Source organism: Maylandia zebra, linkage group LG17 (assembly GCF_041146795.1).
Source record: "Maylandia zebra isolate NMK-2024a linkage group LG17, Mzebra_GT3a, whole genome shotgun sequence".
Taxonomy (NCBI): domain Eukaryota; kingdom Metazoa; phylum Chordata; class Actinopteri; order Cichliformes; family Cichlidae; genus Maylandia; species Maylandia zebra.
The window spans coordinates 2,197,698-2,223,474 of record NC_135183.1 but is presented as its reverse complement, the minus strand read 5'-3'; the positions used below and the strand labels follow the sequence as shown (position 1 = coordinate 2,223,474).

The 25,777-nt window shown below is 42.6% G+C and overlaps 3 protein-coding genes across 5 annotated transcripts; all 3 read right to left on the bottom strand.

The window, feature by feature from the left end:
* Nucleotides 1–1,427: 1,427 nt before the first annotated feature.
* LOC143413321 (uncharacterized) lies at nucleotides 1,428–6,893 on the bottom strand. The gene is made up of 8 exons (XM_076876144.1): nucleotides 6,756–6,893; nucleotides 3,535–3,643; nucleotides 3,254–3,433; nucleotides 2,821–3,009; nucleotides 2,461–2,555; nucleotides 1,798–2,019; nucleotides 1,553–1,716; nucleotides 1,428–1,446 (listed from the first exon to the last, which is right to left on the bottom strand). The coding sequence occupies exons 2-8, from the start codon at nucleotides 3,605–3,607 to the stop codon at nucleotides 1,428–1,430; spliced, it is 942 nt and encodes a 313-aa protein (XP_076732259.1). The 5' UTR covers nucleotides 3,608–3,643; nucleotides 6,756–6,893.
* Nucleotides 6,894–9,272: 2,379 nt separating this feature from the next.
* Nucleotides 9,273–11,435, bottom strand: LOC143413320 (serine/threonine-protein kinase pim-2-like). Its single transcript, XM_076876143.1, has 7 exons — nucleotides 11,375–11,435; nucleotides 11,099–11,278; nucleotides 10,666–10,854; nucleotides 10,306–10,400; nucleotides 9,643–9,864; nucleotides 9,398–9,561; nucleotides 9,273–9,291 (listed from the first exon to the last, which is right to left on the bottom strand). Exons 1-7 carry the CDS (start codon nucleotides 11,433–11,435, stop codon nucleotides 9,273–9,275), a joined length of 930 nt encoding a protein of 309 aa, XP_076732258.1.
* Nucleotides 11,436–15,172: 3,737 nt separating this feature from the next.
* LOC143413200 (serine/threonine-protein kinase pim-2-like) lies at nucleotides 15,173–25,761 on the bottom strand. 3 transcript variants are annotated; one of them, XR_013093818.1, is made up of 13 exons: nucleotides 25,627–25,761; nucleotides 22,129–22,330; nucleotides 21,457–21,490; nucleotides 19,216–19,324; nucleotides 18,935–19,114; nucleotides 18,502–18,690; nucleotides 18,142–18,236; nucleotides 18,009–18,056; nucleotides 17,479–17,700; nucleotides 17,217–17,397; nucleotides 16,951–17,127; nucleotides 16,424–16,861; nucleotides 15,173–15,914 (listed from the first exon to the last, which is right to left on the bottom strand). XR_013093818.1 is itself a non-coding variant. In XM_076875905.1 (13 exons), the coding sequence occupies exons 5-13, from the start codon at nucleotides 19,286–19,288 to the stop codon at nucleotides 16,770–16,772; spliced, it is 1,257 nt and encodes a 418-aa protein (XP_076732020.1). In that variant the 5' UTR covers nucleotides 19,289–19,324; nucleotides 21,176–21,247; nucleotides 21,457–21,490; nucleotides 22,129–22,330; nucleotides 25,627–25,761; the 3' UTR covers nucleotides 15,174–16,769. The 3 variants fall into 3 exon arrangements, 2 of the variants coding, with proteins under 2 accessions (XP_076732020.1, XP_076732019.1); XM_076875905.1 differs by adding an exon at nucleotides 21,176–21,247 and having other exon boundaries at nucleotides 15,174–16,861; XM_076875904.1 differs by having other exon boundaries at nucleotides 15,174–16,861.
* Nucleotides 25,762–25,777: the final 16 nt, after the last annotated feature.

Here is a 25,777-nt window from a genome sequence, read left to right as displayed (position 1 = left end):
AATTGTATTTATATAGCGCCAAATCACAACAAAAGTCGCCTCAAGGCGCTTCATAGATACAGAGAAAAACCCAACAATCATATGACCCCCTATGAGCAAGCACTTTGGCGACAGTGGGAAGGAAAAACTCCCTTTTTAACAGGAAGAAACCTCCGGCAGAACCAGGCTCAGGGAGGGGCGGCCATCTGCTGCGACCGGTTGGGGTGAGAGAAGGAAGACAGGATAAAGACATGCTGTGGAAGAGAGACAGAGGTTAATAACAGATATACACTACATTTTCATCAATGACATTTTTCATAAAGCAAGCCTACAAAAGCCTATATGTCATGGTCCTGGGTCATTTTGACCCAGTGTTCTTAGTTTTCCTGTAGTTTTGTATTTTGTTCCTTATGTCCATTGGATTGGTTGGTTTGGTATTTGGATTCCCCCTGTGTCCATGTTTTTATTGTGGTGTTTGTTCTGGTACCGTGTTCCCATCTTTTGTGTTCTGTGTTCTCCTCATCCCCCCATATTCATCCTTCTTCTCTGCCTCTCTCTCTCTGTGCTCATCTCTGTGTACTGTGTTGTGTTTAAGGTCCACATCTTGGTGTCAGTATTTTCAGTTTCGTGTCCTCCCTGCTCGCTAATTGTCTTCAGCTGTGTTCCCCGTGTGTTCCCACTTCTCTCATTACCTTCTGTGTATTTATGTCAGAGTGTCCCTTTGTTCTGTGTTGCGTCGTCCCTCTAGGTTGTGTGCATTTACCGTGTCTTCCCAGCGCCTCAGCTTTAGTTGCTCCCAGGTTAGTTATTGTATGGCTTCTTACGTTCCTGTTAATAAAGACCTGCCTTTGAGGTCATCACCGTGTGTCTAGAGCTGTGCATTTGGGTCCTCTCTTGCCTTTACACAGCTGCCACTTGACACTATATTTAGATGAAGGTCAGATGGAGGTCTCAGACTGCTTGCTGCTGGATTGGAAAAGAAAACACCAAAAAAGAGCCACGTGACAGCAACTGCAACATTGCTACTAAATTTGAAAAGTGACTTGTTGATGACTTGTGATGTGTTGGAGCTTTTGCTCCATAACCTTTTAGTTCATGGTGCGCAGAAATCATTTGAGCCACATGTGATTCCGAAGATCCTCCAGGGTGAAGCGGTCCTTGTAGTGCTTCCTCAGACACCCCGTCAAAAAATCCCTGCATTCTTTACAGAAATGAAATACTCTTGTTAAAGTTATCCACAAAGTTATTTCACCTTTCTTATATCAACAGCCCTTTTGGCAGAAATCTTACTGTTTGAAATGTCAGCTAAAATCGGTGGGTTTTGGTTGATGATCTTGTAGTCGCAGTCAAATGTTAACTTGTTGTGTAACAGCTGGTACATCACAACACCCAGCTGCCAGGCTGTAGTATATTCTGCAGAGCAGAAGCCGTACATGAACCACTCTGGACTATAGTAGATCCTGGTTCCTAAAACACAAAGATAAGAAGAATTAATGGGGAGGGAACATGATGTGGAGACAGTTCATGACAGCACAACGCTGTGGCTGAAAACATACCTGCGTTCCTCCTGAACCTTTGTCCCGGAGTAAACGTGACTCCACAGCCAAAATCGATGTATCGCACTCGGGGTTCCTCCGAAGATGTTTCAATTAGAATGTTGTGTGGTTTAATATCTCGGTGGAAAACCCCCTTGTTATCCATCGTAATGGCTGCGTCAACTAGTTGCTTCATTATGACCTAAAAGAAAGGAAGCCATATTTGGAGCACAGGACATTCTCTATGAAAAACTGCTGTAAGCTCCAAATGCTCGTCACTTACCTTAACATGTGTCTCTGACAGAGGTTTATCTGTAGTTTTGAGGTAATTGTCTAAGTCCATGCAATTTTCTGGTTTCTCAAAAACCATAATAAGCTCATCTTCCAGATCAAACCAGTCAAGTAGAAGTGGGGTTATACTGCTTTCCGTATCATGTGGTCCAGCCCCAACTTGTATCAGTAGCGCCACCTCCAGGGGAACATCAGTACTTTTCCCATTCCAATCCTTCAGAAGGAAAGTTACTTCAGGTCAGTATTCAGAATTTCAACAAAAGTAGCTATCAGCGTACAGACAGTTTTGAAATAGTCACAAAATGACCTGATCTTTAAAAAGCATTCTTTCCACTGAAACATGTCAGTTTAAACAATAAGGTGACCCACTGTTCATAGAATTCGACCATATTTCCTGACGATTTCACACACAACTGTGAGACCAGTCTGGTTCATGCACGGAGGAAATACGTGCCTTATGCTTGATGCTTGAGAAGGCCTGAAATAATATAAATACCTGCTGGAATAAGAAAAGACGCTTACCATTGTTGTGCGCGCAAGTCTGCGCTGTTGAACATGTTTGATTGCCACCTGCATTAAAGACATTTTCTGGGTTAGAGAAGTACAAACAGGAATAAACTGAAGATCTGTGAAATGCAAATGTAAGAAGCCATACTGGAAAACGGTCTTTTATGCGTATTCCAGAAAACACGGTGGCAAAGCCTCCATGACCCAGCACCTCCAGCTCTTGATATTTTTCCAGGAAGTCTTCTGCAGACACACAGGAAAAACATACAGGTTATGACTTGTTACACAGAAAACAGCTGGCACAGTCCTATAGAGCTTTGCTATAACATTTCTATTAATTGGTAAATAGCAGCTACATTTTAGCAGATTAGTAGGTAGGTAACGTCATTACTGCCCAGAGTGTCTCTTATTGTCGATTGGTCCCACAGGAATCAAACCCAATCTCAAACCCCAGGACAAATTCTAAAGGATCTTGTGATCCAGCTCAGAAATATTGCCATTATCTTACCTTTTCTGTCAGTGCCGGATATCCTCGGTGAGTCACATGTTTCAGAGGGTTCCTGGGTGGGACTCTCCTCTGGGCTCGTTGTCCTGCTTTTTTTGCTGGATGGTCCCTCAGATTCGTCACTAGTGCTCTTCCGTTTGTTGCTCCTCTTAATTATACTAGAGTCGCTTGAAGGCACTATGAGAAGGCCAACTAAAATGGAAAAAGTAGTTTGACTTTAAGCATTTTCAGTCCAACTCTGTGTCAACTGCTTTCTACTGACTTTCTAAGGTCTGGCAATCGTGCATTAAAGCAATAACTGCACACTGAAAATCAACACAAAGAAGGCTAAATGAACCAACTACAAAGTTAAAGACCGTTAAGTACACAGTTAAAGTCACAAAATAAACTACATAGCCAAGATAATGTCACAGCTAAAACAGGTCTTATCACTTACATTTCAAACTGGATTCCCCAGAAACAAAGTGGCTGGGACCCGGTTTTGGACCTCCACTGCTTTTGCTTTTTTTGGGGGATTTGTCCAGTCTTTCAGGTAAGTCCCTTCTCTTTCTTCCCTCTATTCTTCCATCTGGAGTCATCTTCACCAGTGTGGAGATGCAAGGCTCTGTTTGGTGTCCTGAAATCAACAAAAGATGATTTTGTTTAAGTCAAATTCAGTTGCCTCAAATAAAAACCCAGAAGCATGCATAATTACCATATGAATCCCATTTGACTTACCTAGAGGGTTATTCAGATCCACAGGACGTGGTGCAGTATAAGTTGGCCAAGACTTTGACATTGTGTGATTCATTTAGGTTAATTTAGTTTCAGGATTTCACTCTTCACTCTGCAAAGATGCAATGAGCTGTGTGTGAGAACTATGATCTTTAGTGTCTTATAACAATGTCTTATAACAACGAGGTGATGACATCACAAGATTTTGGAATTCTTGGTTTCCATAGCTACAGAACATCAGCCTGGGCTAGGCAGTAGTTTCTGGTGAAGGCAAAGTTCTGTAAAGATTTATTTAGGGGTGCAATATTGCAAAAACTGTAGCGCAGCTGCATAAATGCATGTTTATAGAGGGCTGCTTCAAGGTGGGAACTGTGCTTCTACAACAAAGGCCATAAAACTAGTTAGGAACAAGCAATGGATATTATAGATAATATTGTAGCTATTATACCAACAAGAAGGACTCTCTTTGGGCAGCATTTACTTGTAAGGCAGTAGTGAAGGCTAATGGATAGCTTTGCAGGCTAAAAGCTAGCAGCACAGGTTAAGAGATAAGATAAGATAAGATAAGATAAGATAGAACTTTATTAATCCCTCGGGTGGGTTCCTCTGGGAAATTCGACTTCCAAAAAAAGCACAGCAACGACCAAAGTTACAGTTACAGAACTGTTATATATATATACACACATACACATATATAAATACAGAGACAAATATAAATAAAATATACAAAGGGGATAAATAGAATAAATAGGAATAAAAAAATAAAAATACAAGTGAATTGCACATTTCAAGTATTGAGTCTGTTGACTATTTACAAAAAGTATTGCACAAGGTATTGTACAGTGAGGTGAAGAGGCACTACAGCTTAGTTGTTCCCCCCTCCTTTGTCCTCCTGTTTCCCCTCCCTCTCCCCTCCAGAGAGGAGTTAAACAGTCTGATGGCGTGTGGGACAAAGGAGTTTTTAAGTCTGTTAGTTCTTGTCTTGGGGAGAAGCAACCTGTCACTGAACAGACTCTTCTGGTTGTTTATGGCCGTGTGCAGAGGATGCCCAGCATTGTCCATAATGTCCATCAGTTTCTTTAATGTCCTTTTCTCTGCCACTGTCACCAGAGTGTCCAGCTTCATGCCGACCACAGAGCTAGCCCTCCTGATCAGTTTCTCCAGCCTGGATGAGTCCCTCTTTGCTGTGCTGCTCCCCCAGCACACCACAGCATAGAAAAGTACTCCAGCAACCACTGACTGGTAAAACATCCTCAGGAGCTTCCTGCAGATGTTAAAAGACCTCAGCCTCCTGAGGAAGTACAGTCGGCTTTGGGCTTTTTTATACAGGTGCTCTGTGTTGCATGACCAGTCCAGTTTATTGTCCACCCACAGCCCGAGGTACTTGTACTTGTTGACCACCTCCTCCCCCTCTATCTGAACCGGCAGTGGACCTTCTCTAGACCTCCCGAAGTCCACAACCAGTTCCTTAGTCTTTGAGGTGTTGAGTTGCAGGTGGTTTGTGTGACTCCATAAGTCAAAATTCACTTGATTTCAGTTTTATTTACAGCACCAAATCACAAAAACAGTTGCCTAAAGGTGCTGGAATGTGTTGACTGATCTATAAATCGTATCTGTGCGCATTATTGTGACTAGTTACTCACTAAATGTATGAGCAGTATTGGATGTAATGCATAATAAAATTATGCGTTACTGTGATGAGGTTATATTTTTCAAGGTTCAAAGGCTATAGAAAGAAAGCACGTGTAGCCCAGTGAATTTGAACTTCCACAGTTATTCTTTTTCCTTTCCTGCCTAATGTATTTTCTTATAATTTCTCAATAATTTATTTGCTCTGTTTTACCTAACCTCCGACTGTCTTGGTGAGTGTTGTGGAAGTTAGTATTGTTAGCTGATGTAACAAGCATGGTACCTGCTTCCCAACTCTATCGGTGTGGTTTTTTTTCTTTTTTTCTTTAACCGCTGGTTGTTCATATTTATGTTCCACTTGTATACCTCATCTGTTTGTATGTTGTATACTCACTGATTGTTCAATAAAGTTCTTGTTAAAATTACACACATATATATATATATTAGGGGTGCAACAATACACAAAATTCACGGTTCGGTTCGATACTTTGGTGTCACGGTTCGATATTTTTTCGATACAAAAAAAATGTTCATGCCTTTTTAATTTGTCATTTATTAAAATTATAAATATATATTTTAACTCAAAAGTACAGTTTTTAAATTTAACCCTAACCCTTGTGCGTGTTTTTTATTTTGACAGCGAATGCGCACCTGCGGACCACTTATGTGCAGCCCTGGTTATTTAGCTCATCATATCGCAGCCACAGAAATTCTTTTGTCCATGAAACCATAAAGCTGCACTTTCTTTTTGCCTTATAGTCTGATTTGTCATAACTTCTCCGTTTTGTGGTAAGCTTTTCTTTGGCTGTCACTTCTTCACCCTGACCTGTCTTATTTGGCTCAGCAGAACTAAAATATATATCCTGCTGCTTTTACACACGCACTCACATAACGCTCAGCGATTCTCTGCGCGATCAACCTCTCACATGTTTAAGCTGCAGGAGATTTCACTTGTCATGTTTGCGTAGTAAGCTAACGATTGATAAGACGATGTCAGAGGAATTGGTGCACAAATTATCATCACTCACCAATCAGTGCTGTCGCTCTCTATACACAGTTCGTGCGATTGCAAAGTGAAAGCAAAAAACAAGCGCAAATTCAAACGCGACTTCAATATGTCACATATTGACAGTATATAAGTATTGTCTTGAGCACTGTTAGTGCCAACATATATAAATGGCAAAATAAAATAAAAATACTTCATGAATATCTCATAATTGTATATATTTGTGCATTTGAGCTGAGCATTGAGCGGGGACTTTTCACTATCGATCGATTATGATCAATGACAGTGAACCTGAGCACCTCCCCTACCTTTGGTGTGCGCTCACGCAGCTTGTAGAAAAAGTTTAGTGTGGAAGAAGTGGAGAAGGTGGAGCTGAAAAGCTGACATAAAACAATTAAAACTAAAAATGGGTGCAGCAAAATGTGTCGATTTAACCGCCATGTTAGCTGTCAGTGCTGCTGCACCAGCAGCAAGCGGTAACAACTAGTGACAACCAGTGAGAACCAGCAACAACCGGTAACCAAGCCTCACAGTCAAATATTGTTTGAAACAGATACTTGGATTTCAAATAATTTAGAACTGATACTACCTTTTATGTGATGCTCCTCTTCTATCCAAATCACCTGAAAGGCAACAAAAAAGATTCTCTATCCCTGGTGATTGCTGCAACCAGCAGCACAGCAGTGAAAAAAAAGCAGTGATCATTTGTATGTAAACAACACATGAGTTATTGGATGTGATCGCTACAGGTTATCACATCCAATATGACAACAGCTCTTGAGCAATGTGTGCATGACATGACAAAGGTTAATAAGAGGCCTAACATTGTAGAGGGAAGCCAAAGTGTTTGAGGAGAACTCGGAAAGACACAGGCCATCACCATGGACTCAACCAAAAAGGATGAATGCATGTTGTGTGCATGCTGCATACCTATGTGTTCAAAGTAAAACGTGTGTACTGAACAGAGCATTTGCCATCCAGAAGCATTTATTGTATTTGTAATCATGCTTTTGTATCATATTTTATGAAGAAGACTAGTCAGTTGGCAATATGGCGCCACCTGTTGTCATCTTCTCTCTGCTCTGATTCCCAAATGTGGTCAAACATTAATATAGTATATACAACAGTAATGAAAAAATCACACAAAATATGACTCTTTTTTTTTTTTTTTAATAGTTGTTAACTTAAAATGGCACCAAATAGTACCCCCAAAGCAAACCTTTCGGTATGCCAACATTTCTTCAGCTATTTTCAGGGCAGGGTCGGATGATGATGAGCTACAATAAAATGCATCATGGCCTCACTTCAATTCAATTCAATTCAAGGGTCGCGGGGGGCGCTGGAGCCTATCCCAGCTGTCATAGGGCGAGAGGCAGGGTACACCCTGGACAGGTCGCCAGTCTGTCGCAGGGCCAACACACAGGGACAGACAACCATTCACACTCACGTTCACACCTAATGGCAATTTGGATTATCCAATTAACCTATCCCCACAAGCTGCATGTCTTTGGACGGTGGGAGGAAGCCGGAGTACCCGGAGGGAACCCACGCAAACACGGGGAGAACATGCAAACTCCACACAGAAAGACCCCGGCCTGATGTTGGAATTGAACTCAGGACCTTCTTGCTGTGCGGCAACAGTGCTAACCACCGTGCCACCGTGCTGCCCAATTCAATTCAATTGTATTTATATAGCGCCAAATCACAACAAAAGTCGCCTCAAGGCGCTTCATAGATACAGAGAAAAACCCAACAATCATATGACCCCCTATGAGCAAGCACTTTGGCGACAGTGGGAAGGAAAAACTCCCTTTTTAACAGGAAGAAACCTCCGGCAGAACCAGGCTCAGGGAGGGGCGGCCATCTGCTGCGACCGGTTGGGGTGAGAGAAGGAAGACAGGATAAAGACATGCTGTGGAAGAGAGACAGAGGTTAATAACAGATATACACTACATTTTCATCAATGACATTTTTCATAAAGCAAGCCTACAAAAGCCTATATGTCATGGTCCTGGGTCATTTTGACCCAGTGTTCTTAGTTTTCCTGTAGTTTTGTATTTTGTTCCTTATGTCCATTGGATTGGTTGGTTTGGTATTTGGATTCCCCCTGTGTCCATGTTTTTATTGTGGTGTTTGTTCTGGTACCGTGTTCCCATCTTTTGTGTTCTGTGTTCTCCTCATCCCCCCATATTCATCCTTCTTCTCTGCCTCTCTCTCTCTGTGCTCATCTCTGTGTACTGTGTTGTGTTTAAGGTCCACATCTTGGTGTCAGTATTTTCAGTTTCGTGTCCTCCCTGCTCGCTAATTGTCTTCAGCTGTGTTCCCCGTGTGTTCCCACTTCTCTCATTACCTTCTGTGTATTTATGTCAGAGTGTCCCTTTGTTCTGTGTTGCGTCGTCCCTCTAGGTTGTGTGCATTTACCGTGTCTTCCCAGCGCCTCAGCTTTAGTTGCTCCCAGGTTAGTTATTGTATGGCTTCTTACGTTCCTGTTAATAAAGACCTGCCTTTGAGGTCATCACCGTGTGTCTAGAGCTGTGCATTTGGGTCCTCTCTTGCCTTTACACAGCTGCCACTTGACACTATATTTAGATGAAGGTCAGATGGAGGTCTCAGACTGCTTGCTGCTGGATTGGAAAAGAAAACACCAAAAAAGAGCCACGTGACAGCAACTGCAACATTGCTACTAAATTTGAAAAGTGACTTGTTGATGACTTGTGATGTGTTGGAGCTTTTGCTCCATAACCTTTTAGTTCATGGTGCGCAGAAATCATTTGAGCCACATGTGATTCCGAAGATCCTCCAGGGTGAAGCGGTCCTTGTAGTGCTTCCTCAGACACCCCGTCAAAAAATCCCTGCATTCTTTACAGAAATGAAATACTCTTGTTAAAGTTATCCACAAAGTTATTTCACCTTTCTTATATCAACAGCCCTTTTGGCAGAAATCTTACTGTTTGAAATGTCAGCTAAAATCGGTGGGTTTTGGTTGATGATCTTGTAGTCGCAGTCAAATGTTAACTTGTTGTGTAACAGCTGGTACATCACAACACCCAGCTGCCAGGCTGTAGTATATTCTGCAGAGCAGAAGCCGTACATGAACCACTCTGGACTATAGTAGATCCTGGTTCCTAAAACACAAAGATAAGAAGAATTAATGGGGAGGGAACATGATGTGGAGACAGTTCATGACAGCACAACGCTGTGGCTGAAAACATACCTGCGTTCCTCCTGAACCTTTGTCCCGGAGTAAACGTGACTCCACAGCCAAAATCGATGTATCGCACTCGGGGTTCCTCCGAAGATGTTTCAATTAGAATGTTGTGTGGTTTAATATCTCGGTGGAAAACCCCCTTGTTATCCATCGTAATGGCTGCGTCAACTAGTTGCTTCATTATGACCTAAAAGAAAGGAAGCCATATTTGGAGCACAGGACATTCTCTATGAAAAACTGCTGTAAGCTCCAAATGCTCGTCACTTACCTTAACATGTGTCTCTGACAGAGGTTTATCTGTAGTTTTGAGGTAATTGTCTAAGTCCATGCAATTTTCTGGTTTCTCAAAAACCATAATAAGCTCATCTTCCAGATCAAACCAGTCAAGTAGAAGTGGGGTTATACTGCTTTCCGTATCATGTGGTCCAGCCCCAACTTGTATCAGTAGCGCCACCTCCAGGGGAACATCAGTACTTTTCCCATTCCAATCCTTCAGAAGGAAAGTTACTTCAGGTCAGTATTCAGAATTTCAACAAAAGTAGCTATCAGCGTACAGACAGTTTTGAAATAGTCACAAAATGACCTGATCTTTAAAAAGCATTCTTTCCACTGAAACATGTCAGTTTAAACAATAAGGTGACCCACTGTTCATAGAATTCGACCATATTTCCTGACGATTTCACACACAACTGTGAGACCAGTCTGGTTCATGCACGGAGGAAATACGTGCCTTATGCTTGATGCCTGAGAAGGCCTGAAATAATATAAATACCTGCTGGAATAAGAAAAGACGCTTACCATTGTTGTGCGCGCAAGTCTGCGCTGTTGAACATGTTTGATTGCCACCTGCATTAAAGACATTTTCTGGGTTAGAGAAGTACAAACAGGAATAAACTGAAGATCTGTGAAATGCAAATGTAAGAAGCCATACTGGAAAACGGTCTTTTATGCGTATTCCAGAAAACACGGTGGCAAAGCCTCCATGACCCAGCACCTCCAGCTCTTGATATTTTTCCAGGAAGTCTTCTGCAGACACACAGGAAAAACATACAGGTTATGACTTGTTACACAGAAAACAGCTGGCACAGTCCTATAGAGCTTTGCTATAACATTTCTATTAATTGGTAAATAGCAGCTACATTTTAGCAGATTAGTAGGTAGGTAACGTCATTACTGCCCAGAGTGTCTCTTATTGTCGATTGGTCCCACAGGAATCAAACCCAATCTCAAACCCCAGGACAAATTCTAAAGGATCTTGTGATCCAGCTCAGAAATATTGCCATTATCTTACCTTTTCTGTCAGTGCCGGATATCCTCGGTGAGTCACATGTTTCAGAGGGTTCCTGGGTGGGACTCTCCTCTGGGCTCGTTGTCCTGCTTTTTTTGCTGGATGGTCCCTCAGATTCGTCACTAGTGCTCTTCCGTTTGTTGCTCCTCTTAATTATACTAGAGTCGCTTGAAGGCACTATGAGAAGGCCAACTAAAATGGAAAAAGTAGTTTGACTTTAAGCATTTTCAGTCCAACTCTGTGTCAACTGCTTTCTACTGACTTTCTAAGGTCTGGCAATCGTGCATTAAAGCAATAACTGCACACTGAAAATCAACACAAAGAAGGCTAAATGAACCAACTACAAAGTTAAAGACCGTTAAGTACACAGTTAAAGTCACAAAATAAACTACATAGCCAAGATAATGTCACAGCTAAAACAGGTCTTATCACTTACATTTCAAACTGGATTCCCCAGAAACAAAGTGGCTGGGACCCGGTTTTGGACCTCCACTGCTTTTGCTTTTTTTGGGGGATTTGTCCAGTCTTTCAGGTAAGTCCCTTCTCTTTCTTCCCTCTATTCTTCCATCTGGAGTCATCTTCACCAGTGTGGAGATGCAAGGCTCTGTTTGGTGTCCTGAAATCAACAAAAGATGATTTAAGTCAAATTCAGTTGCCTCAAATAAAAACCCAGAAGCATGCATAATTACCATATGAATCCCATTTGACTTACCTAGAGGGTTATTCAGATCCACAGGACGTGGTGCAGTATAAGTTGGCCAAGACTTTGACATTGTGTGATACATTTAGGTTAATTTAGTTTCAGGATTTCACTCTTCACTCTGCAAAGATGCAATGAGCTGTGTGTGAGAACTATGATCTTTAGTGTCTTATAACAATGTCTTATAACAACGAGGTGATGACATCACAAGATTTTGGAATTCTTGGTTTCCATAGCTACAGAACATCAGCCTGGGCTAGGCAGTAGTTTCTGGTGAAGGCAAAGTTCTGTAAAGATTTATTTAGGGGTGCAATATTGCAAAAACTGTAGCGCAGCTGCATAAATGCATGTTTATAGAGGGCTGCTTCAAGGTGGGAACTGTGCTTCTACAACAAAGGCCATAAAACTAGTTAGGAACAAGCAATGGATATTATAGATAATATTGTAGCTATTATACCAACAAGAAGGACTCTCTTTGGGCAGCATTTACTTGTAAGGCAGTAGTGAAGGCTAATGGATAGCTTTGCAGGCTAAAAGCTAGCAGCACAGGTTAAGAGATAAGATAAGATAAGATAAGATAGAACTTTATTAATCCCTCGGGTGGGTTCCTCTGGGAAATTCGACTTCCAAAAAAAGCACAGCAACGACCAAAGTTACAGTTACAGAACTGTTATATATATATACACACATACACATATATAAATACAGAGACAAATATAAATAAAATATACAAAGGGGATAAATAGAATAAATAGGAATAAAAAAATAAAAATACAAGTGAATTGCACATTTCAAGTATTGAGTCTGTTGACTATTTACAAAAAGTATTGCACAAGGTATTGTACAGTGAGGTGAAGAGGCACTACAGCTTAGTTGTTCCCCCCTCCTTTGTCCTCCTGTTTCCCCTCCCTCTCCCCTCCAGAGAGGAGTTAAACAGTCTGATGGCGTGTGGGACAAAGGAGTTTTTAAGTCTGTTAGTTCTTGTCTTGGGGAGAAGCAACCTGTCACTGAACAGACTCTTCTGGTTGTTTATGGCCGTGTGCAGAGGATGCCCAGCATTGTCCATAATGTCCATCAGTTTCTTTAATGTCCTTTTCTCTGCCACTGTCACCAGAGTGTCCAGCTTCATGCCGACCACAGAGCTAGCCCTCCTGATCAGTTTCTCCAGCCTGGATGAGTCCTTCTTTGCTGTGCTGCTCCCCCAGCACACCACAGCATAGAAAAGTACTCCAGCAACCACTGACTGGTAAAACATCCTCAGGAGCTTCCTGCAGATGTTAAAAGACCTCAGCCTCCTGAGGAAGTACAGTCGGCTTTGGGCTTTTTTATACAGGTGCTCTGTGTTGCATGACCAGTCCAGTTTATTGTCCACCCACAGCCCGAGGTACTTGTACTTGTTGACCACCTCCTCCCCCTCTATCTGAACCGGCAGTGGACCTTCTCTAGACCTCCCGAAGTCCACAACCAGTTCCTTAGTCTTTGAGGTGTTGAGTTGCAGGTGGTTTGTGTGACTCCATAAGTCAAAATTCACTTGATTTCAGTTTTATTTACAGCACCAAATCACAAAAACAGTTGCCTAAAGGTGCTGGAATGTGTTGACTGATCTATAAATCGTATCTGTGCGCATTATTGTGACTAGTTACTCACTAAATGTATGAGCAGTATTGGATGTAATGCATAATAAAATTATGCGTTACTGTGATGAGGTTATATTTTTCAAGGTTCAAAGGCTATAGAAAGAAAGCACGTGTAGCCCAGTGAATTTGAACTTCCACAGTTATTCTTTTTCCTTTCCTGCCTAATGTATTTTCTTATAATTTCTCAATAATTTATTTGCTCTGTTTTACCTAACCTCCGACTGTCTTGGTGAGTGTTGTGGAAGTTAGTATTGTTAGCTGATGTAACAAGCATGGTACCTGCTTCCCAACTCTATCGGTGTGGTTTTTTTTCTTTTTTTCTTTAACCGCTGGTTGTTCATATTTATGTTCCACTTGTATACCTCATCTGTTTGTATGTTGTATACTCACTGATTGTTCAATAAAGTTCTTGTTAAAATTACACACATATATATATATATTAGGGGTGCAACAATACACAAAATTCACGGTTCGGTTCGATACTTTGGTGTCACGGTTCGATATTTTTTCGATACAAAAAAAATGTTCATGCCTTTTTAATTTGTCATTTATTAAAATTATAAATATATATTTTAACTCAAAAGTACAGTTTTTAAATTTAACCCTAACCCTTGTGCGTGTTTTTTATTTTGACAGCGAATGCGCACCTGCGGACCACTTATGTGCAGCCCTGGTTATTTAGCTCATCATATCGCAGCCACAGAAATTCTTTTGTCCATGAAACCATAAAGCTGCACTTTCTTTTTGCCTTATAGTCTGATTTGTCATAACTTCTCCGTTTTGTGGTAAGCTTTTCTTTGGCTGTCACTTCTTCACCCTGACCTGTCTTATTTGGCTCAGCAGAACTAAAATATATATCCTGCTGCTTTTACACACGCACTCACATAACGCTCAGCGATTCTCTGCGCGATCAACCTCTCACATGTTTAAGCTGCAGGAGATTTCACTTGTCATGTTTGCGTAGTAAGCTAACGATTGATAAGACGATGTCAGAGGAATTGGTGCACAAATTATCATCACTCACCAATCAGTGCTGTCGCTCTCTATACACAGTTCGTGCGATTGCAAAGTGAAAGCAAAAAACAAGCGCAAATTCAAACGCGACTTCAATATGTCACATATTGACAGTATATAAGTATTGTCTTGAGCACTGTTAGTGCCAACATATATAAATGGCAAAATAAAATAAAAATACTTCATGAATATCTCATAATTGTATATATTTGTGCATTTGAGCTGAGCATTGAGCAGGGACTTTTCACTATCGATCGATTATGATCAATGACAGTGAACCTGAGCACCTCCCCTACCTTTGGTGTGCGCTCACGCAGCTTGTAGAAAAAGTTTAGTGTGGAAGAAGTGGAGAAGGTGGAGCTGAAAAGCTGACATAAAACAATTAAAACTAAAAATGGGTGCAGCAAAATGTGTCGATTTAACCGCCATGTTAGCTGTCAGTGCTGCTGCACCAGCAGCAAGCGGTAACAACTAGTGACAACCAGTGAGAACCAGCAACAACCGGTAACCAAGCCTCACAGTCAAATATTGTTTGAAACAGATACTTGGATTTCAAATAATTTAGAACTGATACTACCATTTATGTGATGCTCCTCTTCTATCCAAATCACCTGAAAGGCAACAAAAAAGATTCTCTATCCCTGGTGATTGCTGCAACCAGCAGCACAGCAGTGAAAAAAAAGCAGTGATCATTTGTATGTAAACAACACATGAGTTATTGGATGTGATCGCTACAGGTTATCACATCCAATATGGCAACAGCTCTTGAGCAATGTGTGCATGACATGACAAAGGTTAATAAGAGGCCTAACATTGTAGAGGGAAGCCAAAGTGTTTGAGGAGAACTCGGAAAGACACAGGCCATCACCATGGACTCAACCAAAAAGGATGAATGCATGTTGTGTGCATGCTGCATACCTATGTGTTCAAAGTAAAACGTGTGTACTGAACAGAGCATTTGCCATCCAGAAGCATTTATTGTATTTGTAATCATGCTTTTGTATCATATTTTATGAAGAAGACTAGTCAGTTGGCAATATGGCGCCACCTGTTGTCATCTTCTCTCTGCTCTGATTCCCAAATGTGGTCAAACATTAATATAGTATATACAACAGTAATGAAAAAATCACACAAAATATGACTCTTTTTTTTTTTTTTTTAATAGTTGTTAACTTAAAATGGCACCAAATAGTACCCCCAAAGCAAACCTTTCGGTATGCCAACATTTCTTCAGCTATTTTCAGGGCAGGGTCGGATGATGATGAGCTACAATAAAATGCATCATGGCCTCACTTCAATTCAATTCAATTCAAGGGTCGCGGGGGGCGCTGGAGCCTATCCCAGCTGTCATAGGGCGAGAGGCGGGGTACACCCTGGACAGGTCGCCAGTCTGTCGCAGGGCCAACACACAGGGACAGACAACCATTCACACTCACATTCACACCTAATGGCAATTTGGATTATCCAATTAACCTATCCCCACAAGCTGCATGTCTTTGGACGGTGGGAGGAAGCCGGAGTACCCGGAGGGAACCCACGCAAACACGGGGAGAACATGCAAACTCCACACAGAAAGACCCCGGCCTGATGTTGGAATTGAACTCAGGACCTTCTTGCTGTGCGGCAACAGTGCTAACCACCGTGCCACCGTGCTGCCCAATTCAATTCAATTGTATTTATATAGCGCCAAATCACAACAAAAGTCGCCTCAAGGCGCTTCATAGATACAGAGAAAAACCCAACAATCATATGACCCCCTATGAGCAAGCACTTTGGCGACAGTGGGAAGGAAAAACTCCCTTTTTAACAGGAAGAAACCTCCGGCAGAACCAGGCTCAGGGAGGGGCGGCCATCTGCTGCGACCGGTTGGGGTGAGAGAAGGAAGACAGGATAAAGACATGCTGTGGAAGAGAGACAGAGGTTAATAACAGATATACACTACATTTTCATCAATGACATTTTTCATAAAGCAAGCCTACAAAAGCCTATATGTCATGGTCCTGGGTCATTTTGACCCAGTGTTCTTAGTTTTCCTGTAGTTTTGTATTTTGTTCCTTATGTCCATTGGATTGGTTGGTTTGGTATTTGGATTCCCCCTGTGTCCATGTTTTTATTGTGGTGTTTGTTCTGGTACCGTGTTCCCATCCTTTGTGTTCTGTGTTCTCCTCATCCCCCCATATTCATCCTTCTTCTCTGCCTCTCTCTCTCTGTGCTCATCTCTGTGTACTGTGTTGTGTTTAAGGTCCACATCTTGGTGTCAGTATTTTCAGTTTCGTGTCCTCCCTGCTCGCTAATTGTCTTCAGCTGTGTTCCCCGTGTGTTCCCACTTCTCTCATTACCTTCTGTGTATTTATGTCAGAGTGTCCCTTTGTTCTGTGTTGCGTCGTCCCTCTAGGTTGTGTGCATTTACCGTGTCTTCCCAGCGCCTCAGCTTTAGTTGCTCCCAGGTTAGTTATTGTATGGCTTCTTACGTTCCTGTTAATAAAGACCTGCCTTTGAGGTCATCACCGTGTGTCTAGAGCTGTGCATTTGGGTCCTCTCTTGCCTTTACACAGCTGCCACTTGACACTATATTTAGATGAAGGTCAGATGGAGGTCTCAGACTGCTTGCTGCTGGATTGGAAAAGAAAACACCAAAAAAGAGCCACGTGACAGCAACTGCAACATTGCTACTAAATTTGAAAAGTGACTTGTTGATGACTTGTGATGTGTTGGAGCTTTTGCTCCATAACCTTTTAGTTCATGGTGCGCAGAAATCATTTGAGCCACATGTGATTCCGAAGATCCTCCAGGGTGAAGCGGTCCTTGTAGTGCTTCCTCAGACACCCCGTCAAAAAATCCCTGCATTCTTTACAGAAATGAAATACTCTTGTTAAAGTTATCCACAAAGTTATTTCACCTTTCTTATATCAACAGCCCTTTTGGCAGAAATCTTACTGTTTGAAATGTCAGCTAAAATCGGTGGGTTTTGGTTGATGATCTTGTAGTCGCAGTCAAATGGTAACTTGTTGTGTAACAGCTGGTACATCACAACACCCAGCTGCCAGGCTGTAGTATATTCTGCAGAGCAGAAGCCGTACATGAACCACTCTGGACTATAGTAGATCCTGGTTCCTAAAACACAAAGATAAGAAGAATTAATGGGGAGGGAACATGATGTGGAGACAGTTCATGACAGCACAACGCTGTGGCTGAAAACATACCTGCGTTCCTCCTGAACCTTTGTCCCGGAGTAAACGTGACTCCACAGCCAAAATCGATGTATCGCACTCGGGGTTCCTCCGAAGATGTTTCAATTAGAATGTTGTGTGGTTTAATATCTCGGTGGAAAACCCCCTTGTTATCCATCGTAATGGCTGCGTCAACTAGTTGCTTCATTATGACCTAAAAGAAAGGAAGCCATATTTGGAGCACAGGACATTCTCTATGAAAAACTGCTGTAAGCTCCAAATGCTCGTCACTTACCTTAACATGTGTCTCTGACAGAGGTTTATCTGTAGTTTTGAGGTAATTGTCTAAGTCCATGCAATTTTCTGGTTTCTCAAAAACCATAATAAGCTCATCTTCCAGATCAAACCAGTCAAGTAGAAGTGGGGTTATACTGCTTTCCGTATCGTGTGGTCCAGCCCCAACTTGTATCAGTAGCGCCACCTCCAGGGGAACATCAGTACTTTTCCCATTCCAATCCTTCAGAAGGAAAGTTACTTCAGGTCAGTATTCAGAATTTCAACAAAAGTAGCTATCAGCGTACAGACAGTTTTGAAATAGTCACAAAATGACCTGATCTTTAAAAAGCATTCTTTCCACTGAAACATGTCAGTTTAAACAATAAGGTGACCCACTGTTCATAGAATTCGACCATATTTCCTGACGATTTCACACACAACTGTGAGACCAGTCTGGTTCATGCACGGAGGAAATACGTGCCTTATGCTTGATGCCTGAGAAGGCCTGAAATAATATAAATACCTGCTGGAATAAGAAAAGACGCTTACCATTGTTGTGCGCGCAAGTCTGCGCTGTTGAACATGTTTGATTGCCACCTGCATTAAAGACATTTTCTGGGTTAGAGAAGTACAAACAGGAATAAACTGAAGATCTGTGAAATGCAAATGTAAGAAGCCATACTGGAAAACTGTCTTTTATGCGTATTCCAGAAAACACGGTGGCAAAGCCTCCATGACCCAGCACCTCCAGCTCTTGATATTTTTCCAGGAAGTCTTCTGCAGACACACAGGAAAAACATACAGGTTATGACTTGTTACACAGAAAACAGCTGGCACAGTCCTATAGAGCTTTGTTATAACATTTCTATTAATTGGTAAATAGCAGCTACATTTTAGCAGATTAGTAGGTAGGTAACGTCACTACTGCCCAGAGTGTCTCTTATTGTCGATTGGTCCCACAGGAATCAAACCCAATCTCAAACCCCAGGACAAATTCTAAAGGATCTTGTGATCCAGCTCAGAAATATTGCCATTATCTTACCTTTTCTGTCAGTGCCGGATATCCTCGGTGAGTCACATGTTTCAGAGGGTTCCTGGGTGGGACTCTCCTCTGGGCTTGTTGTCCTGCTTTTTTTGCTGGATGGTCCCTCAGATTCGTCACTAGTGCTCTTCCGTTTGTTGCTCCTCTTAATTATACTAGAGTCGCTTGAAGGCACTATGAGAAGGCCAACTAAAATGGAAAAAGTAGTTTGACTTTAAGCATTTTCAGTCCAACTCTGTGTCAACTGCTTTCTACTGACTTTCTAAGGTCTGGCAATCGTGCATTAAAGCAATAACTGCACACTGAAAATCAACACAAAGAAGGCTAAATGAACCAACTACAAAGTTAAAGACCGTTAAGTACACAGTTAAAGTCACAAAATAAACTACATAGCCAAGATAATGTCACAGCTAAAACAGGTCTTATCACTTACATTTCAAACTGGATTCCCCAGAAACAAAGTGGCTGGGACCCGGTTTTGGACCTCCACTGCTTTTGCTTTTTTTGGGGGATTTGTCCAGTCTTTCAGGTAAGTCCCTTCTCTTTCTTCCCTCTATTCTTCCATCTGGAGTCATCTTCACCAGTGTGGAGATGCAAGGCTCTGTTTGGTGTCCTGAAATCAACAAAAGATGATTTTGTTTAAGTCAAATTCAGTTGCCTCAAATAAAAACCCAGAAGCATGCATAATTACCATATGAATCCCATTTGACTTACCTAGAGGGTTATTCAGATCCACAGGACGTGGTGCAGTATAAGTTGGCCAAGACTTTGACATTGTGTGATTCATTTAGGTTAATTTAGTTTCAGGATTTCACTCTTCACTCTGCAAAGATGCAATGAGCTGTGTGTGAGAACTATGATCTTTAGTGTCTTATAACAACGAGGTGATGACATCACAAGATTTTGGAATTCTTGGTTTCCATAGCTACAGAACATCAGCCTGGGCTAGGCAGTAGTTTCTGGTGAAGGCAAAGTTCTGTAAAGATTTATTTAGGGGTGCAATATTGCAAAAACTGTAGCGCAGCTGCATAAATGCATGTTTATAGAGGGCTGCTTCAAGGTGGGAACTGTGCTTCTACAACAAAGGCCATAAAACTAGTTAGGAACAAGCAATGGATATTATAGATAATATTGTAGCTATTATACCAACAAGAAGGACTCTCTTTGGGCAGCATTTACTTGTAAGGCAGTAGTGAAGGCTAATGGATAGCTTTGCAGGCTAAAAGCTAGCAGCACAGGTTAAGTCAAAATTCACTTGATTTCAGTTTTATTTACAGCACCAAATCACAAAAACAGTTGCCTAAAGGTGCTGGAATGTGTTGACTGATCTATAAATCGTATCTGTGCGCATTATTGTGACTAGTTACTCACTAAATGTATGAGCAGTATTGGATGTAATGCATAATAAAATTATGTGTTACTGTGATGAGGTTATATTTTTCAAGGTTCAAAGGCTATAGAAAGAAAGCACGTGTAGCCCAGTGAATTTGAACTTCCACAGTTATTCTTTTTCCTTTCCTGCCTAATGTATTTTCTTATAATTTCTCAATAATTTATTTGCTCTGTTTTACCTAACCTCCGACTGTCTTGGTGAGTGTTGTGGAAGTTAGTATTGTTAGCTGATGTAACAAGCATGGTACCTGCTTCCCAACTCTATCGGTGTGGGGGTTTTTTTTCTTTTTTTCTTTAACCGCTGGTTGTTCATATTTATGTTCCACTTGTATACCTCATCTGTTTGTATGTTGTATACTCACTGATTGTTCAATAAAGTTCTTGTTAAAATTACACACATATATATATATATTAGGGGTGCAACAATACACAAAATTCACGGTTCGGTTCGATACTTTGGTGTCACGGTTCGATATTTTTTCGATACAAAAAAAATGTTCATGCCTTTTTAATTTGTCATTTATTAAAATTATAAATATATATTTTAACTCAAAAGTACAGTTTTTAAATTTAACCCTAACCCTTGTGCGTGTTTTTTATTTTGACAGCGAATGCGCACCTGCGGACCACTTATGTGCAGCCCTGGTTATTTAGCTCATCATATCGCAGCCACAGAAATTCTTTTGTCCATGAAACCATAAAGCTGCACTTTCTTTTTGCCTTATAGTCTGATTTGTCATAACTTCTCCGTTTTGTGGTAAGCTTTTCTTTGGCTGTCACTTCTTCACCCTGACCTGTCTTATTTGGCTCAGCAGAACTAAAATATATATCCTGCTGCTTTTACACACGCACTCACATAACGCTCAGCGATTCTCTGCGCGATCAACCTCTCACATGTTTAAGCTGCAGGAGATTTCACTTGTCATGTTTGCATAGTAAGCTAACGATTGATAAGACGATGTCAGAGGAATTGGTGCACAAATTATCATCACTCACCAATCAGTGCTGTCGCTCTCTATACACAGTTCGTGCGATTGCAAAGTGAAAGCAAAAAACAAGCGCAAATTCAAACGCGATTTCAATATGTCACATATTGACAGTATATAAGTATTGTCTTGAGCACTGTTAGTGCCAACATATATAAATGGCAAAATAAAATAAAAATACTTCATGAATATCTCATAATTGTATATATTTGTGCATTTGAGCTGAGCATTGAGCGGGGACTTTTCACTATCGATCGATTATGATCAATGACAGTGAACCTGAGCACCTCCCCTACCTTTGGTGTGCGCTCACGCAGCTTGTAGAAAAAGTTTAGTGTGGAAGAAGTGGAGAAGGTGGAGCTGAAAAGCTGACATAAAACAATTAAAACTAAAAATGGGTGCAGCAAAATGTGTCGATTTAACCGCCATGTTAGCTGTCAGTGCTGCTGCACCAGCAGCAAGCGGTAACAACTAGTGACAACCAGTGAGAACCAGCAACAACCGGTAACCAAGCCTCACAGTCAAATATTGTTTGAAACAGATACTTGGATTTCAAATAATTTAGAACTGATACTACCTTTTATGTGATGCTCCTCTTCTATCCAAATCACCTGAAAGGCAACAAAAAAGATTCTCTATCCCTGGTGATTGCTGCAACCAGCAGCACAGCAGTGAAAAAAAAGCAGTGATCATTTGTATGTAAACAACACATGAGTTATTGGATGTGATCGCTACAGGTTATCACATCCAATATGGCAACAGCTCTTGAGCAATGTGTGTATGACATGACAAAGGTTAATAAGAGGCCTAACATTGTAGAGGGAAGCCAAAGTGTTTGAGGAGAACTCGGAAAGACACAGGCCATCACCATGGACTCAACCAAAAAGGATGAATGCATGTTGTGTGCATGCTGCATACCTATGTGTTCAAAGTAAAACGTGTGTACTGAACAGAGCATTTGCCATCCAGAAGCATTTATTGTATTTGTAATCATGCTTTTGTATCATATTTTATGAAGAAGACTAGTCAGTTGGCAATATGGCGCCACCTGTTGTCATCTTCTCTCTGCTCTGATTCCCAAATGTGGTCAAACATTAATATATAGTTTTTTATACACAAGTACTTGGAGAAACAAAGGTTTCTGGGGCAATGTGCTCATTTAAAGGCACATATAGGGCTAAGGGCTCAGTTCAAACACAGTGGGTTGTGGGGATTAATCCAGCTCCGACAAGTCTCAGGCGGATCTTACCGCTAGCAGCCCAGGAATAAAGCCCCCGAAGATCTGCCTCTTTCCGAAGACGACGGAGCAGGACAACAAAGCCGGCTCTCTTCCCCCGCTTCCTCCGACGAGGCCTCTGAAGCAAAATTGAGCTGACCGGCAAGAGTGGAGGTGAACCGGGTGCTGCGTCGCGCTCAAGCGGCGGTGGGAAAACAACGTCGTATCGTTGACTCTGAAAGTTATCCATAGCAGATTTGATCGGCAGTAACGCATGGCGATCATAAATCCGAAGGGAGATGACATCGGACAAAGCTGTAACAAGAACACTTGCATAACATATAAAGTAAACAAACACACGGACGGAGGCAGCGGCACAGCCAAACACAGGCGCCATCTTTTTTTTTTTTTTTTTTTTTTTTTTTAAAATGACATCAGAAACAGCAGTATGCGACATTACGTGATGGCAGAGCTTCAGTTCATCCTTTGTCATTTTTTTTTTTTTTTTTTTTTTTTTTTTTTTTTTTTTTAATAAATAGGACAGGGGGAATGAATGAGAGAGAGAGGGGGAGAGAAAGAAAGAAAACCCAAGGGGAGAAGAGACGGTGAGAAGGGGGGGGAAGAGAGACAAAAAAAAAAAAAAACTCCTGGGTCACCTGTATGGAGAAAAAACAAACAAACAAACAAACAAACAAACAGAGGAGACAGCAAACAACAAAGAGCAACATAATAATAGAGAAAACAAAGCACCATCACAATAAACTAGCTAGTCATAGATATCAGTATTTACTAAGTAATAAACGATATTGTGCAGCACGCAAGATAGACAGCGCACAGTGTGCTTTGAGGCAGCAGCCAAGAAAGCTTTAGTCCGCGTCTGTGAATACCCATGTGTGCATACCTGTGTGGATCAGCATGCTTGCATTCCAAAGGTTTCTCCATGTAATGATCTGCTAGGGAGTGTGGGGGGGCCACAGCCCCATCCTCCAGGGTGTGAAGCGGGTATGGAGGAGATCAAAACTCCAGACATCCAGAGGCCCCCAGAACACAAGAGACCATGGAAGACCAACAGAGGGGCAGCCGCGCCACTGTTCCAGTAAGAGCTGAGGAGAGTCCCAGATGAGGGCTCACTCAGCAGCCGCGGAGCAGAAGCCAGGGGGGGTTGCAGTGACGCGCCCGTGAGCTCCGCCGGCCCCCAGCTGCGCCTGAGTGACCGAGCCCTAGGCCGAGAGGCCGGGGGCACCCCACCTCCAAAGGGGCCCGAGCGAGCCCCAGGCCCCAGGCCCCGACAAGCGGCCGCCAAGGAGTGAGCCGGTGTGTACCCGGACGCCCACCCCCAGACACAAAGAACCACCAACACACCGACACCTGAGGGAGTCCGCCACCGGCAGGGGAAGTGGTGGTGGGTGGAGATAGGCCTCCAAACCTTGGAGGACCTGAGGTGTCCCCAGAGAGGTGGCGTCTGATACCCAACCTGACATATAGACACAGACATACAGGCACACACAGACACAAACATCCATTCCCACCCTCATGCTCTCATATGCACTCACTCCACACTCAACCAACGTGGAGACAGACATAAAGAGACGCTGTACACACAATCACACTCCCCAAGCGTACTCTACAAACCGGGTCTAGGTACCCTTGCCCCTGGAGGGGGGAATTGCACCCAGACCCAGGTGGTGTTACCCTTTTCCCTGCGGTGGGGAGAGGCAGACCACCCCGACTCCGCAGCAGCAGGGAGGCCCCACACCCCAGACCGCAGTCGGACGGCCAACTCCTCCTACTAGCCCCCCCGCTCCAGCAGGCCGCAGAGAATGGGGGTGAGAGAAGACTCCAAACCTCCCTCCACCCGCTCATTGTAGTGTTGATGCATATGTGTTCTAAGGTGCAATTAAAACCCAGGAGGGCATGGAGCTACCTGCCAAGGAGCAGCAGGTAAGCGCATGGTCCCTCCTGCTAGCCCTCAATGACTAAGTGTATTTAAAATTGAGAGGTGGGCAACGACGTCAGGGGTGAGGTATACACCCTGATGGTGATTTGGACTCCGTGATTGTGCCCACCCCCAAGATCCTATATGTATGTGTAATGAGAGTGTGAATAATGTGAATGTCTAAGTTGTGGGATAAAATTGAGGCAGAGGCAGCCAGAAGGGGACAGGGGGGGGGGGGGGGTAGCCTCCTCTGCACCCTCACACAGGCGCCATCTTGCTTCTTGGGACAACAACAGTAATGAAAAAATCACACAAAATATGACTCTTTTTTTTTTGTTTTTAATAGTTGTTAACTTAAAATGGCACCAAATAGTACCCCCAAAGCAAACCTTTCGGTATGCCAACATTTCTTCAGCTATTTTCAGGGCAGGGTCGGATGATGATGAGCTACAATAAAATGCATCATGGCCTCACTTCAATTCAATTCAATTCAAGGGTCGCGGGGGGCGCTGGAGCCTATCCCAGCTGTCATAGGGCGAGAGGCGGGGTACACCCTGGACAGGTCGCCAGTCTGTCGCAGGGCCAACACACAGGGACAGACAACCATTCGCACTCACATTCACACCTAATGGCAATTTGGATTATCCAATTAACCTATCCCCACAAGCTGCATGTCTTTGGACGGTGGGAGGAAGCCGGAGTACCCGGAGGGAACCCACGCAAACACGGGGAGAACATGCAAACTCCACACAGAAAGACCCCAGCCTGATGTTGGAATTGAACTCAGGACCTTCTTGCTGTGCGGCAACAGTGCTAACCACCGTGCCACCGTGCTGCCCAATTCAATTCAATTCAATTGTATTTATATAGCGCCAAATCACAACAAAAGTTGCCTCAAGGCACTTCATAGATACAGAGAAAAACCCAACAATCATATGACCCCCTTTGAGCAAGCACTTTGGCGACAGTGGGAAGGAAAAACTCCCTTTTAACAGGAAGAAACCTCCGGCAGAACCAGGCTCAGGGAGGGGCGGCCATCTGCTGCGACCGGTTGGGGTGAGAGAAGGAAGACAGGATAAAGACATGCTGTGGAAGAGAGACAGAGATTAATAACAGATATACACTACATTTTCATCAATGACATTTTTCATAAAGCAAGCCTACAAAAGCCTATATGTCATGGTCCTGGGTCATTTTGACCCAGTGTTCTTAGTTTTCCTGTAGTTTTGTATTTTGTTCCTTATGTCCATTGGATTGGTTGGTTTGGTATTTGGATTCCCCCTGTGTCCATGTTTTTATTGTGGTGTTTGTTCTGGTACCGTGTTCCCATCCTTTGTGTTCTGTGTTCTCCTCATCCCCCCATATTCATCCTTCTTCTCTGCCTCTCTCTCTCTGTGCTCATCTCTGTGTACTGTGTTGTGTTTAAGGTCCACATCTTGGTGTCAGTATTTTCAGTTTCGTGTCCTCCCTGCTCGCTAATTGTCTTCAGCTGTGTTCCCCGTGTGTTCCCACTTCTCTCATTACCTTCTGTGTATTTATGTCAGAGTGTCCCTTTGTTCTGTGTTGCGTCGTCCCTCTAGGTTGTGTGCATTTACCGTGTCTTCCCAGCGCCTCAGCTTTAGTTGCTCCCAGGTTAGTTATTGTATGGCTTCTTACGTTCCTGTTAATAAAGACCTGCCTTTGAGGTCATCACCGTGTGTCTAGAGCTGTGCATTTGGGTCCTCTCTTGCCTTTACACAGCTGCCA

What these genes read in the sequence shown, in the direction of transcription:
- LOC143413321 (XM_076876144.1), bottom strand. Translation starts at nt 3,607, where the DNA reads ATGAATCACACAATGTCAAAGTCTTGGCCAACTTATACTGCACCACGT. An exon ending in GGATCTGAATAACCCTCTAG is followed by an intron (nt 3,434 to 3,534) that starts GTAAGTCAAATG and finishes TGTTGATTTCAG; the next exon opens with GACACCAAACAGAGCCTTGC. An exon ending in ATCCGGCACTGACAGAAAAG is followed by an intron (nt 2,556 to 2,820) that starts GTAAGATAATGG and finishes GTGTGTCTGCAG; the next exon opens with AAGACTTCCTGGAAAAATAT.
- LOC143413320 (XM_076876143.1), bottom strand. Translation starts at nt 11,435, where the DNA reads ATGTCAAAGTCTTGGCCAACTTATACTGCACCACGTCCTGTGGATCTG. An exon ending in GGATCTGAATAACCCTCTAG is followed by an intron (nt 11,279 to 11,374) that starts GTAAGTCAAATG and finishes TGTTGATTTCAG; the next exon opens with GACACCAAACAGAGCCTTGC. An exon ending in TGTCAGAGACACATGTTAAG is followed by an intron (nt 9,562 to 9,642) that starts GTAAGTGACGAG and finishes CCTTTCTTTTAG; the next exon opens with GTCATAATGAAGCAACTAGT.
- LOC143413200 (XM_076875905.1), bottom strand. Translation starts at nt 19,288, where the DNA reads ATGAATCACACAATGTCAAAGTCTTGGCCAACTTATACTGCACCACGT. An exon ending in TGGGGAATCCAGTTTGAAAT is followed by an intron (nt 18,691 to 18,934) that starts GTAAGTGATAAG and finishes TTTCCATTTTAG; the next exon opens with TTGGCCTTCTCATAGTGCCT. An exon ending in AAGGTTCAGGAGGAACGCAG is followed by an intron (nt 17,128 to 17,216) that starts GTATGTTTTCAG and finishes TTTGTGTTTTAG; the next exon opens with GAACCAGGATCTACTATAGT.